This window comes from Apteryx rowi, unplaced genomic scaffold (assembly GCF_003343035.1).
Source record: "Apteryx rowi isolate R43461 unplaced genomic scaffold, aptRow1 scaffold_245, whole genome shotgun sequence".
Lineage (NCBI taxonomy): Eukaryota > Metazoa > Chordata > Aves > Apterygiformes > Apterygidae > Apteryx > Apteryx rowi.
This window is the reverse complement of record NW_020448808.1, coordinates 784399-796887: the sequence shown is the minus strand read 5'-3', so window position 1 is coordinate 796887 and position 12489 is coordinate 784399. Positions and strand designations below refer to the sequence as shown.

The following is a 12489-nucleotide window of genomic DNA, read 5'->3' as shown; positions in this document are numbered from 1 at the left end:
TATTTGAAGACATCTGAATGAGCTGTCATATAATAAAAAAATGATACCCAGCTGGTGTGAGATGACCTGGCTAAACAGAAGCGAATAAAGCTGCAAGTTGAAYGGTATGGCGTTTTCTCCACTGTGTGTCTCCTGCTGGAGACCTGACTCACAAGATGAGAGTGCTGCAACATAAAAGTTGTCTTTTGCAAAGAACAAAGTATGATCATCCTTAATGCAGCTTCCTCTTCAAAGATCTGTTGTTATCCAAATAGAAAAATGCTTTAAATTTATGCAGAGGAATTTGTTCACTGTGGTTAGGATCACAAAGAGTCAGATTAAAGCAGTGTAAGGAACGGAACGAGTATCATTCCTGCATACCCCGTAGCAGGGAGATAGAAAGCAGATGCTGACTGAACACTGACCTAGCCCAAGAAGTATGGGTCCAATCACTCTTCCTTTAAGCAGCTGATTCTCACAGGAAAATCCCCTGCGGGGGAGAAAAAGATTCAGCTTTAATGCTATTATCTTCCTTGCACAGAGACCGGCAACTGAAGACTATTGTTTAAAAACAATGTGGGTGACATCTGCTCTCATTTACGCCCGCACAACCCCCTGACTGTATCAGAGAGGGTTTCTCAGGAAGCCACGACAGCAAATATTTTGGGGGGGATTAAAGTTTAAACTTTATTAGGGGCACTTCTACCCTGTGCTCCAGGCTAGCACCCAGAGCTTCAGGACATGCCCACACAGAAACCAGTCCTTACCATCCAGCAGCAGGCATTCACATGGGAAATATGGCTTAATGGTAAACCAGGGCTGGTAGGTAAGTTCCTAGCTTAGGGGCTCTGGATCCTCTTCTGGCAGAGTTTAGTACCCTGAATTGACAGCAAAGGGATCAGGAACCCAAACCTGGTGACCTAAGCGAGGGGGGATAGCCCCCCCCCCACACTCTTAGTATGCCAGCTGTACAGCACTCCAGGGATTTTACTCCCTCCCTGTGTAATTTAATAAACTGCTGGCTAGCAAAGAGCAAGGGTGGGGTTAGACCTGTTTCCTCCAGCCCCAGGGATGCGGAGTGAGAGCAGCCCACAGGCTTCCCCAGGGGCAGGAGTGGAAGCTTCTTTACGCCATCGCAGCAACTCACTGGAAAAACAGCAACACAGACTCAGCCACTTGAAGGTTTTATATACTCCAAATTCATGCTGTGTTAATTGGGTGTTGCCTTTCCAGAGATAAGATGTAAATACACTGGATTTTGAGGGAAATAAAAAAAAGAGCAGATTACAATATACGATCCTGTAAAAAAGCTAAGACCAGAAAATACAGACTGGTGGCTGAGGGTCGCTGCACTGTACAATCATCTTAGCTGCAAAAGCGAAATGAAGAAGAGTGCATAAGCCTTACTGAAACCATTTCGGGTTTATAACCATTCGTTTATGCAGCTGGTAAGAATTATTACGGATGCTGCTGAGGACTTTGAGACATTAAATATGACAAACCCAAAGATGGCATAGCATGAGCTGTCTCTCAGACAACTCAGTGTCCCAGTAGCCTTTATCGGGGTGGCTAACAACGTTCTGCTTATTTGAATACAGCTTCTCTTTAACCTTCGATAGACTGCTACTCATCAACCCTTACTGATAAAAAAGAAAACCCTAACAAAACAAGTTTTTTTTTTTTAAATTTATTCTGCAAATCTACCAACTCATTTTATGAAAGTATGAAATCCTACGTGGTTACATTAAACAGTTACAATACAACCTATATAATACAAACATCCACTACAAAGTTATTTTTAGATACTCTCTTGAATAACAAGTAGACTTTGCATTATTTAAAAAAAAAAGTTATAAAGAAGAGATAAAATAGCCTTGTGATTGTCAAAGACTTTAGTTTAAACCAGGAAAACCTCTGTACAACCTTCTTGTCCTACAAAAAGTTAGAGAGAAACAATGACATTTGCATAATTGTTCCATGTTAATTTTCAATTAGTTGCATCAAACAAATTTAAGCGCACGTGTCTATTCAATACAACAAGAATAGTTCACAAATTGTTTAGAAATCAGTGTCAGGTTTCATTCTCTGGAAATTACACTTACCGTATAACATCACCATCATCCTTGCTTTCAGATGCATAAAAATTCTGTAATATAGTTTGTAAAATACACCAGAGCTTCAGATCTGCTCTAATTGAATTCAGTGGGAGTAGGATCAGTTCCTACATTTAATAAGTACTACTGATTTACTGAAATCCTTACAAAACAGCCTCCTTCCCAGGAATGAAATTAATTTAGCAAACAAAATAGTATATTAATTCAGTAAAATTCATAGTTTTACTATACAGCAGTTGACACAGCAACTGCATTTTTGAGGATCTTTATGCATGACCATTCTTTCCTCTCAAACAGAAGAAAACTGGACACATGAAGACACAGTAACTGTGCTTAGTTAGAACTCAGAGCTGTGTAAATAAAATGTAAAAATCAAAGAACAGATTGAATTACTCTAGAAACTGTTCTCCCGACACCCATCTGACACACCTCTAGTGTCATTTTGCTGCATGTAAGCTGCCATTTCTGATGAGACATCTGTCAATCTCTATTGCATAACTGCTTCTCAGGAAGCATTTAAAAGGAGCTCTGATTTTGTAGCTGCATCTCCAAATTGCATATGTCACATGGGGGCAAAATGTCAAAGATGCTATTGCCGCATGCAATGTGACAGTTTCCCAGAAGCCAAGACAGCTGTTTAGAGGGAAAAAAGGCATGAGCAGGTACAACCCTGATGGCTGGTGGTGCAAAGAGATCACAACAGACCATAATCTCTTGCAGCCTTTGTCTCTCTGAACTAGGACATTCAAAATGGTATAAACCCCCAAATCTCCACTCATCCATGTGCAACAAACCTGTAGAGCTCACTGCAGCACACAAGTGAGGCCAGGAGCATCTCAGCAGAGCTTCTAAGAGAACTAGGCATTTATCCACAAGAGTATCTTTTAACACTGAACATCAAAAAAAAATTAAAAGAAACCCGAGAGGTAACACAGAAATACACAAACTTTTCACCTGGACATAAAGTGCCATCTAACTGCGGAGGCTAAAAAGAAGTTACGGTTGAGGGCAGTATCTAGCGTAAGTGTCTACAGCAGGCTTTACTCCCCTGAAGCAGATAATGCTGGCTACGTCTTGGAAATGGTACCAAGCCGGTCAGAGCATTCCTATGACCAAGGCTGGCAATTTTTCCTCTTCTGGACAAACATGGCTCTTATCAGATGTGCCAAAGTCTAGTAGACTGCATTTACTGGTGGCTGACTACAGAACCTTCCCCAAAAGGTATTTTAAAATGGTAATGGATGCTTCAGCTTCCTGTTCTCTGATACAATATGATAAATATAATTTGTTCAGACCCTTCATTACGAGGATGCATTACCACAGAAGGCCCCACCCTGTTATTACCACTATGCCTTGTTTTCCATTTCATGTAAATGTAATGTCAAATCCTCTTAACAATCTTGAGCAGCCTTCCAGAATCACTTGTTCAACTGACATTTTTGTAATAATAAGGAAAAGAAAAAAGAGTTGTGGGAAATTGAATGGTGCTCCTGTTGCCAAGTTGTTAAAATTATATGGCAATATGCTTCCAGTAGTTGTACGAAATTAATTTGTGGAGTGCTTACAAGCCTTACGTCTACTAAATCTCAACAGGATATAAAATGCTATTTAAGTGATACAACTTATAAATGTCAAGGAGAAAAAAAATCAGCACCAAGGAGTGAAAGAGGAGACTAGATTCTTTTCTGCACTCTGATTCCTTGAGGCTGGATCTCTACAGCTGAGGAGCCTGCGTGGGAGAATCCTTGGTTAAGAACGTATGGATGTGTGTCAGCACCTGCGCCTCTCCCTTCTGCCGCTCCTCTTCAGCGGATGGGAGAGGGTATGTTCGGAGAGTGACTCCGCTCCTGTAAACAATGGCTGGCAAACAGCAGAACCGGGGGCTCAGGCAGCCCCTCTGCGAAGCCCTCTCTCTTCCACTGCTTTCTGAAAGTACTAGCCAGAGCTAAGTGAGTAAGTGTCATTACTTTTCCTCTATTATTTTTTTCAGAAAGAACTGCCTGAGATTTCTAATCCGTAGATTACTTAATTCATTTTTAAACCTTGCCACTGCATGACCACTGTGTCATTCCTTTCTCACAACAACGTAAAATACAATACAATACTTTGGATTTTCAATAGTGCGTAAAATCAGCAGTCAAAAGACAGTATCAGCAATACTGACTTACTGTTCCATTCTGTAAGACAGAACCAGGGTAAGGCGCTTTGGCAATCAGCACCAAGTTTAAGTGACAAACTCTGCAACAGCAATTTGCTTTCCACACACTAGAGTATACACAAGTTTTCTGCAGGTGTGTGGAAAACTGAGACCCCCTGGTTGTTCTCTGAGCTGCTTTGAAACTACAACAATTCATTTAATTCAGCAGCAGACCCTGGTACTATTCTTTTTCTAAGCACAGTATATTTTGATAGCAACACAGAAGCACACTACACAAAACAGATTTGTTCAAGCTCACCATGGTTCTGATGGGCTACACACATCAAGAGGCAATTCAGAAAGAGCACACAAATCATCAGGACAACATTACCTAAAAGGAATTCAGGTTTCACTTTGCGAAGGAAGAAAGAGTTCACAAAGGAAAAGATCTTATTGCAAGTTGTTTTGCTCAGGTTGGCCACTTCTAATATAGTATGAGAAGCTACCAAGGAGTTGAGGACAAAGAATTCCTGTTTGTAAATATTTTCAGTATACTATGCTTTAAAAAAAGCCACTGCACAATATTCCAAATGGCCTTTCCTAACAGACTTGAAATCATCAGATCAACACTGAGAAAAACTGACGGAAAATACAGATTTCAGTAGTAGTTCTGGCACCTTGTATTTTGGAAAAGAAAATTTTTGTGCATATGGGACTGAGGCAGCTTTTTTGCAGATTTCTTTCTTGCAGTATCCTAGAGTCACCTGCACTTCTTTCACCACAGCGTATCACCGGACTCAGCAGGTGCCTTCCTCAGAAGGAGCAAACTGGCAGCTGTCATGAGAGACTGTGTCAATGCTCTGTACTTCTGACTGCAGGTGAATGGACACCTGAACGGCTATCTCTTGGCCTTGTTCATTCATGGACCCATCATCTGAATCCCCGGCTGGTGAATCGCTGCGCTTGATCTCCGGGTTGATGGGATATATTGCAGCTTGGGTACCACAGGCTTGGGTTTGTTTCACCTCCTCACCAACTTCATCGGGATCATCAACTCGCACTGCCTCAAAGATCTCTTCCATGAATGCCCTGCAGTTAAGGATCAGTGGTGGAAGGGGAATACTTCTGGCAAGCTCTTCAATGTATCGAGCAAACTCCATGGTCTTAAACTGAGTGACTTTGGCCAACTCTAGTGTTTTGGCAGATGTAATGATAGGAATACGCTTGGCTATCTCAAAAGCCTTCTGAAGTTTCTCAGCCCCCTCCGTCCTGAAGAACTCATTAATAGCCTTCTCTGTTTTGCGGAGGTGACTGCTCATCATGCACAGACGGGTAATGTTTAAAATGAGGGTGATGGCGAAGGCAACTAGGCATACAATCATGTAGTAGATACTCATGTCTCCTGAGGTGAAGATAACCCTCAGGGTGACTGTGTAAAACAAGGTGTCATTACGATTAACAGCTGCACATGTATATCGCCCCCGGTCAGCAAAGTTGACCTTTGTGATGTTAAGGGAATTATCAGCAATCCACCACCGTCCACCTAGAGATTCAAAAGAAATAAATTGAGCTAACAAAACCAAAATAACTAGGTAAACATGATGCATGGTGTTTGTTCCATCATTAGCAGGCAGAACTTGGAAGCAAGCAGTCCATTTCTAGCACAAAACAAAGAGTCCACCCAAGGATGGAATCTTCCTTTTCATGCTTATGGTACAGAAAAGTACAACAGAAAAGTACAACTCAGATACCAATCCTACTGCTTTACGGTAAAGATTTCTGTGCACATGCTACTCTCTTTATTCTGCTTTCTATCATCTGTGCTTTTCTTGTGAGTTTCTTGTTTTGGACTGCCAGTTCTTTCTGACAGAGAATCTAATTCTTAGCTACCATGTTTCACCCATTGTATAACACTATGTTAGAAGACTCTCCTCTATAAAGTCTAATTTTCCATATGTTCTGATGCAGCAGTCAAGTGACCCATGAAAAGATCACTCTGTAAACGGTTCAGCTGGCAAAAGAACCTAGGATTTTCTTGAGACATAGCCTTCTGCTGAGCACACAGTGCTGATATACAAAACTCACGTAAAAAGAAATCAATAAAATAAGCTAGCTGTATGAAGTATTTCCTATTTGTTTATAACTTAGGAGAAAAACTGCTTCCATAGCTTGCACTTCTAATTACTGTACTTCGAACTAATTTCCAGATGGCATTTTATCTACAAAAAGGTTACTGAATACTCTTAAAGCAGTAAGATGGCCTCTGAGAAGATCCTACCAGTTAGCTCAATGACTTCATTAATATTCCTATAGTAAAGGATACTCTATGGAACCTCTAAAAGACATTATTTTCTGAAAATTAAAAACTAGATGGACAGAACTGTAAGAGCCAATAGCTAAGAAAATACATTCTCCCTCTGTATGAAAGGGTTAAATAGAATGTATTTCATCCTTGCCCATTACAAATCGAGTTGGTTTCCATGCTGGCATTGGTGCATAAACCAGGAAACAAATGTAATCAAGTCACCTCAAGCTTTTAAAAATTCTGTAACGAAATTAGAGCACTAACTGCCAGCTAGAAAAGGGCACAAGTTGTGGAGAATTGTGTTTAACATATGTGTTTGGAAAGATAAAATATTAATCAGATCACTAATAAATAAAAACATCAATTAGTGTCTGGTAGGATGCAGATTCAGTTCTTCCATATTGAATAATGTGATTTTGCTTGAACAAAACAATTCTCTAGGGCACTGTAACAGCAAGGATGGGTTAGTGACAGACAAACTCAGGTACAATTCCTGCTCCACCAGATGCCACATGTCTGTGGGAAAAGTGCTTGGTCTTGCTCTCTCCCAATTTCCCAACTGTAAAAAAGGGAGGATAGGAGGAAAAAGACAATAAAGTCTCAGAGGTTTTCAGAAACTATATAAAAGGGAAATGCTGAAGTACCTAAAATAGCAGGAAAGCTCACCTTCATCTTTTTGTTCAAGCAGGTGTCCTCTGGAGTTATACCAAAAAATATACTCATATTGGCTGGTGTTCACTTTACATTCAATTAAAACACTGGTCCCCTCCTTGGCTATGATATCATGGTGTGCTGGAGAGCTCACTAGAGCTTGAAATACTGGATGAAGTGATGTATTGAAGGAGCCCAAAACAACTGTCCTGTTAGAAACTACATTTTCCACGGTAAATCCAATCGCAAGACCAACACTAACAGTCAAAATTAACAGACAGTAGCTGAGCTTCATGGAAGGCTAGAAAAAATTCTTTTTTCATTTAATTTGAAGAAATGAGGTCATATGACATTAAGCTGTCTGTATTACTCTGGGATAGGACAGGAGGCTCTTGATACGTTCAGCGACAGAAAATGTCTTGGATCCAAATGCACTTTCAAGATCATCAATATTAAGCATGGAAACTGGAAATCCAACTGAAAAAAAAAGAATTAAGTTTATTAATAATAGCAAGCTTACGGCATATTCAAATTTCATTTCCAGTAAACAGATCTTGATTAGCATAATATAAACTGTCAGCCAAGAGGTTCCAAATCAGAGCTTTGCTCAGAGCACAGTAACGAAACGAGGGTAAGAAGGCATTAGCACAACCCTCAGTGCTCTAGATGTTCATCTTCCCATCCAAAATAAATAATCTCAGGAACAATAACCACTAAGGGAAAAAGGATTTAAAAAAAGAAGAGAGAGTTCACATTACTTGAAATGCATAACTACCTCTAGTCAGAAAGTGAGTTTTGCATTTGTTAATTGAGCAAAAGTATTTTATAATACAGGAAGAAAAGCAAGAAAGAGGATATAATTTCTGCCTCCCTCCCCACCAATATCAAAGTACTTTTAAGTCCTGTTTTTCCAGTGTTAGTCCTTCATTTAGCATCTAGAAAAAATAAAGCACTCATGCACCTGATTTTTAGCATTTATACTTTTTTTTTTTTTGATTTTAAGGCAAAATCAGTGTTAGATGTCTAAATAATGTATAATGTGCTTATAGGTATTTATGTTAGGAAAATTCTATTGGCAGTTATCTACAAGCACAAAGGAGAAGTCCCTTTCTGAATATCAGGACCTTGATGTCTAAATATCCTTTTTTGCAATCTCTCTTGCTGCTGCTGCATTATCTGCCCCTTTTTTTTCTTTTTTTTTTAAATTATTTTTGGTAGGCTCCTATTGAAAATCTATTACCTTCTGCTGCCACATCTCAGTGATCATATCTTATCATCTTCACTATGCCAAAATCTGCCCCATATTTCACAGCAATTTGAAAAATTGTTTTGTTTAGAGACAGGATCCAGACTCTTAAAATTAATGTGTGCACAAGATTTTTAAGACATTAGGATAAAGCCCTTATTTTGATGTTCTTTGCACACAAGGATTTTTCTGCTTTAAAATCCAGACTAAAACCAACTTGTAACAAGAATAAGATGACACCGATAAGAGAAAATGTGTAATCAATTTTCCTGGAAGCCTGACTCAACAAAATTTCTAATCCAATATGCATTCCCTGAAGTTATGATTCCATCTGTACTGCTCCAGAGCCATAAAAAGCAATTTACAAAGTATAGAAGCCACAGTCTAAAACAGTTATTTTAAAGTGTATCTTACGTCACCCCATTGACTATGTGACTTCAAATTTATCATCTTTTCTTCTACCAATAACAAATGCTAGAGGAGTTGCATTTCATAAATATCACAATACAAAGGAACAATTTTTGTTAATAAAAAATGCAGACATTTCTTCCAGAATCACTAATTGACACTGCCTAAAGCAGAGAGATATCTAATCACTCAACAAAAATAATTTACTATGAATACATATAGCTGATTTACACTAACTCTCTTTTTAGCAGAGGCAAATTAAGCCTATTCAGGAACGGGAAAATTTGCTGATAACACACTACCCGGACTATGAATTTCTTCAGTTAAAGATAATCTGTCCAAGGACAAACCAGACTGCAAATTTGACATCTGAAGAGAATATACATATGACCCATTTTTGTTGCAGCTACTGCCAAAATCAGTTTAATGAAAAAGGGAAAGAATATAGCTGTGTCCAATGTCCAACTTTCCTTCAAGCTTGACTAACCAACTCACCCACGGAAACCTGCAAGGAAAACTTGAAAACAGGTCCTGCACTTTTTCTTTGTAAACAACAATCCCTTCATCTGTTTTTTTTTTGTGTGTGTCCCTACCCTTTTTTTCTATCTTGCTTCTTGCCTTTTTCTTTAAGATGAACTCAGCACAGAGAAGAACTCAGTTGTACCACTCTGTTGAATAAGCTGTTTTCCCTTAGCTAAACAGGTAAAAGAGTACTAAGTTTTCTCGTGTTCTTGTTCTCCACCAGTTATACTTTGGGGAAAGTGTTACTGAGTTCTGCCGCCTCTGGAGAAGAGCATCCCAGCCGCATCAAGTGCCTAAGTCTGAAAAAATAATATTAAGTTTGCTGCTGACCAACAATTATTATTTTGTTTGCAGCACTGGTTTTAATTTTTTTTTGACCCCTTGTATTTTCAGAGCAAGATACAGACATTTTTATAATAAATTCAAGGCTGCTGACAACAGATTTGCTTTTCTTGGTAACCTTTTGCAGATTTCTTAAAAACAGGCTGTGGATTGCTAGTGGTTTGTGGACCACTACTTGAAAACTCTGACATTTGGACTACTAGAGCTGTCATTTGAGCATCCATCATGGCTTGTGTCATGTCATGTCAGGGCAAGTGAGGAGCTGTGCTTCTCAAATCTTCAACATACATCACTCAAAAACCCACTGTCTTGAGTTAAAAGTGCCACTGACTCCAGTTAATGTTTCTTTGTATGCAGTCAGGGCTTGATTTTACAGCGTTTAATGCAGTTATAACAATGATAGCTCTGAAGTGAAGACAAATCGTCATCCTCATTATTGAATCAAACACACAAAATAACTTCCAATCTTCCAAAACAATAATCTCCTAACTAATAATGTTTTAGATTTATTAGAGAATAATTCCAGTACCTCCTGTACTTTGTCTGTGTTATTTTTGTCACTTTAAATTATTAAATTTAAATTATTAGATTTCCAAGTGTCCGTGATACTCCTTCTAAAATGACCTTAGAAACCTCAGCCAATTATTTAATGCAAGAAATACTGAGCAACGTTTTCCTTCATAACAATAAGACAATTATCTTTAGTAATTGCATATGCTCTCCACGATATTTGCACCAAGTGCATAATGTATAAAACAGTGGTGGTGATGGGTCATTGCATTTTACCATTAAACTCTTCAAGGTCTGATTTATTATAAATTGTTTGTCACATTTTGCTTTTGGAAAACCCATTATTGTTAAGCAGACAATGATCTCTCATTGCTGAATGCTGGAAAAGATAATGATCTGCAAAACACATATTATTCAACCATCACACTTATGCAAAACAGCTGCTGGAGCTGATAAAGGATCAAGAAGGATAAAGCGTGAGCAGTGCCAGCATTACAGATTTTTCAAGAAAGTATTAAATTCAAGCAAGATGAAATGTGCAGAATAGAAACTGGCTATTTTACAACTAAACCTGAAGTTGAGCTCAATATATTTAACCTTTATTAAACCATAAGTTGTAACAACAAATAGTGGTGGAAAGATAAAAATACATGATGCATACGCTTCTGTGAGTCATCTTTGGCTCTTACCCTGAAAACCGTACGTGTGTTTAACTTAAAGCACTATAAGTAGTCCCACTGAGGTCAACAGAAGTACTGATAGTACTTAAAATCACACACATTTATACGCCATTGCAAAACTGGGGCCCAAGAGGTTGCAAATTATATAGCTCTACATTCACTGGCTATAACATCATTTCATATCCGCAGAAACGGAAAGCAATAAACCAAGATACACCTCACAAACCATAGACTGTTCTGACTAACTGCTACTTCTGACAAACAATGCGGAAATGTATTCTGGCATTTGTAATGATTTCAAAACAAGCTAATCTGTAGTAATGTGCATATTAGTTCTATTTGATCAATACTTTTTGCCTGCAGCCCACCAGCCTATTTGTAGTTTGGATCCTTGCAGAAATGATCATCTTGCGAGTCCCCATCTTTCAAACCTGGGGACAGATCTCAACAGCATTTAACAGAGTCCTGAAGGCCTTAAGTCCTGGCAAGTTTGCAAGAGCAGGCAGCGTGGTGTTAAAGGCAGACATTACGAGTGATCCCAGCACAGGACAAGCTGCAGAGAGATTCCACCCTCCCTTGGGCACCAGAGACCGCTCTGCAGCAGGAGCAGCTTCAGTCAGAGTTCAAATTACATAGTTCTACATTCATTCACTGGCTCTGACATCATTTCGCACCAGGAGGAAGGGAAAGCGACAAACCCAGACACACCTCAAACGGCAGATGCAAACCTGCGGCTCCCGGGGCCACAGCAGCGCGGTGCTTTGCCTCTGTACTCGAAAGTAGTCTTTTGCTCTATACACGGTGCTTCGTCTGTCTGAGCCACCTTCCAGGGATAACGGATGCAGGGTGACGGAACTAGCTGCATGTGAAAACGGCTGTTTTTCCTCAAATGCTAGAAACGATTATGCACAAAAACTGACGAGGCAGCCCAGGGAAACTGACCCCTGCCCGCGGACAGGCCCCAACCCTACCTGTGCTTAGGGCCACCGGGGACAAGACCCGACTGAATCGGGGCTGCTGGAGTCAGTGAAAAGAGGAAACGCATGAACGCTGCCAATGCTGTGACCCAGGAAACCCAGGCAACATGACGTCACGCAGGCGTGACGTCACGCCCCCCCCCGACAGTGCTTCCATGCCAGAACACCGAGCTACGACACGGGTCCCCGGAGCCTCCCGGGGGAGCGCGGAGGGGCTGCGCGCAGCTGCGCCATTCCCACTCTACCTCACGCCACTGACGCCACCAAAGCAAAGCTGGCGTCATCACCACGCAGTGACATCAGAGCGCACCGCTCCAGGCCCGAGGAGCGATCCCGCCCCGCCGCCATCCGCCCGCCCCGCCGCAGCCTCCCTGCGGTCCCCCCGCGGCCCCGCCGCCCGGGCACCGACATACCCCCGCCGCCGGCCGCCGCCACCCGGACGTGCTTCTCCTCGCGGCCCTTCCGGGCTGGCGCCGCGCTTCCGGGGTCAGCGGGCCGGGGCCGCTCTGCCCCGCGCCTCGATGGTGCGCTCCGCCTAGCGGGGTGTTGGCGGGGGGAGCGCGGCGCTGACGGGGCGGCGCGGCCCGGTGCGGCCCGGCGGGTGAGGCGGGGGGGCCC

The 12489-nt window shown here is 41.1% G+C and overlaps 2 protein-coding genes across 11 annotated transcripts in view; one reads left to right on the top strand and one right to left on the bottom strand.

The window, feature by feature from the left end:
- Positions 1-1644: 1644 nt before the first annotated feature.
- Positions 1645-12355, bottom strand: MFAP3 (microfibril associated protein 3). Of its 6 annotated transcripts, none has more exons than XM_026066625.1 (4): positions 12285-12355; positions 11603-11753; positions 7202-7663; positions 1645-5773 (listed from the first exon to the last, which is right to left on the bottom strand). In XM_026066625.1, exons 3-4 carry the CDS (start codon positions 7479-7481, stop codon positions 5028-5030), a joined length of 1026 nt encoding a protein of 341 aa, XP_025922410.1. In that variant the 5' UTR covers positions 7482-7663; positions 11603-11753; positions 12285-12355; the 3' UTR covers positions 1645-5027. The 6 variants fall into 6 exon arrangements, with proteins under 6 accessions (XP_025922410.1, XP_025922408.1, XP_025922413.1 ...); XM_026066623.1 differs by having other exon boundaries at positions 11603-11786; positions 12285-12341; XM_026066628.1 differs by having other exon boundaries at positions 11623-11786; positions 12285-12341.
- Positions 12356-12379: 24 nt separating this feature from the next.
- Positions 12380-12489, top strand: part of FAM114A2 (family with sequence similarity 114 member A2) — a 16755-nt gene continuing 16645 nt past the window's right edge. For 3 of the 5 annotated variants that reach the window (XR_003253610.1, XM_026066618.1, XM_026066622.1), the window contains exon 1: positions 12392-12472. The gene's annotated coding sequence lies outside the window, so the exon portion shown is untranslated. Of the gene's footprint in view, positions 12473-12489 lie in introns of all 5 variants that reach the window. The other 2 variants (XM_026066621.1, XM_026066619.1) reach the window with 2 other exon arrangements.

Coding starts and splice junctions, on each gene's coding strand:
- MFAP3 (XM_026066625.1), bottom strand. CDS start 7,481: ATGAAGCTCAGCTACTGTCTGTTAATTTTGACTGTTAGTGTTGGTCTT. Junction 5,774..7,201: donor GCTTGAACAAAAAGATGAAG/GTGAGCTTTCCT, acceptor TTGAATCTCTAG/GTGGACGGTGGTGGATTGCT.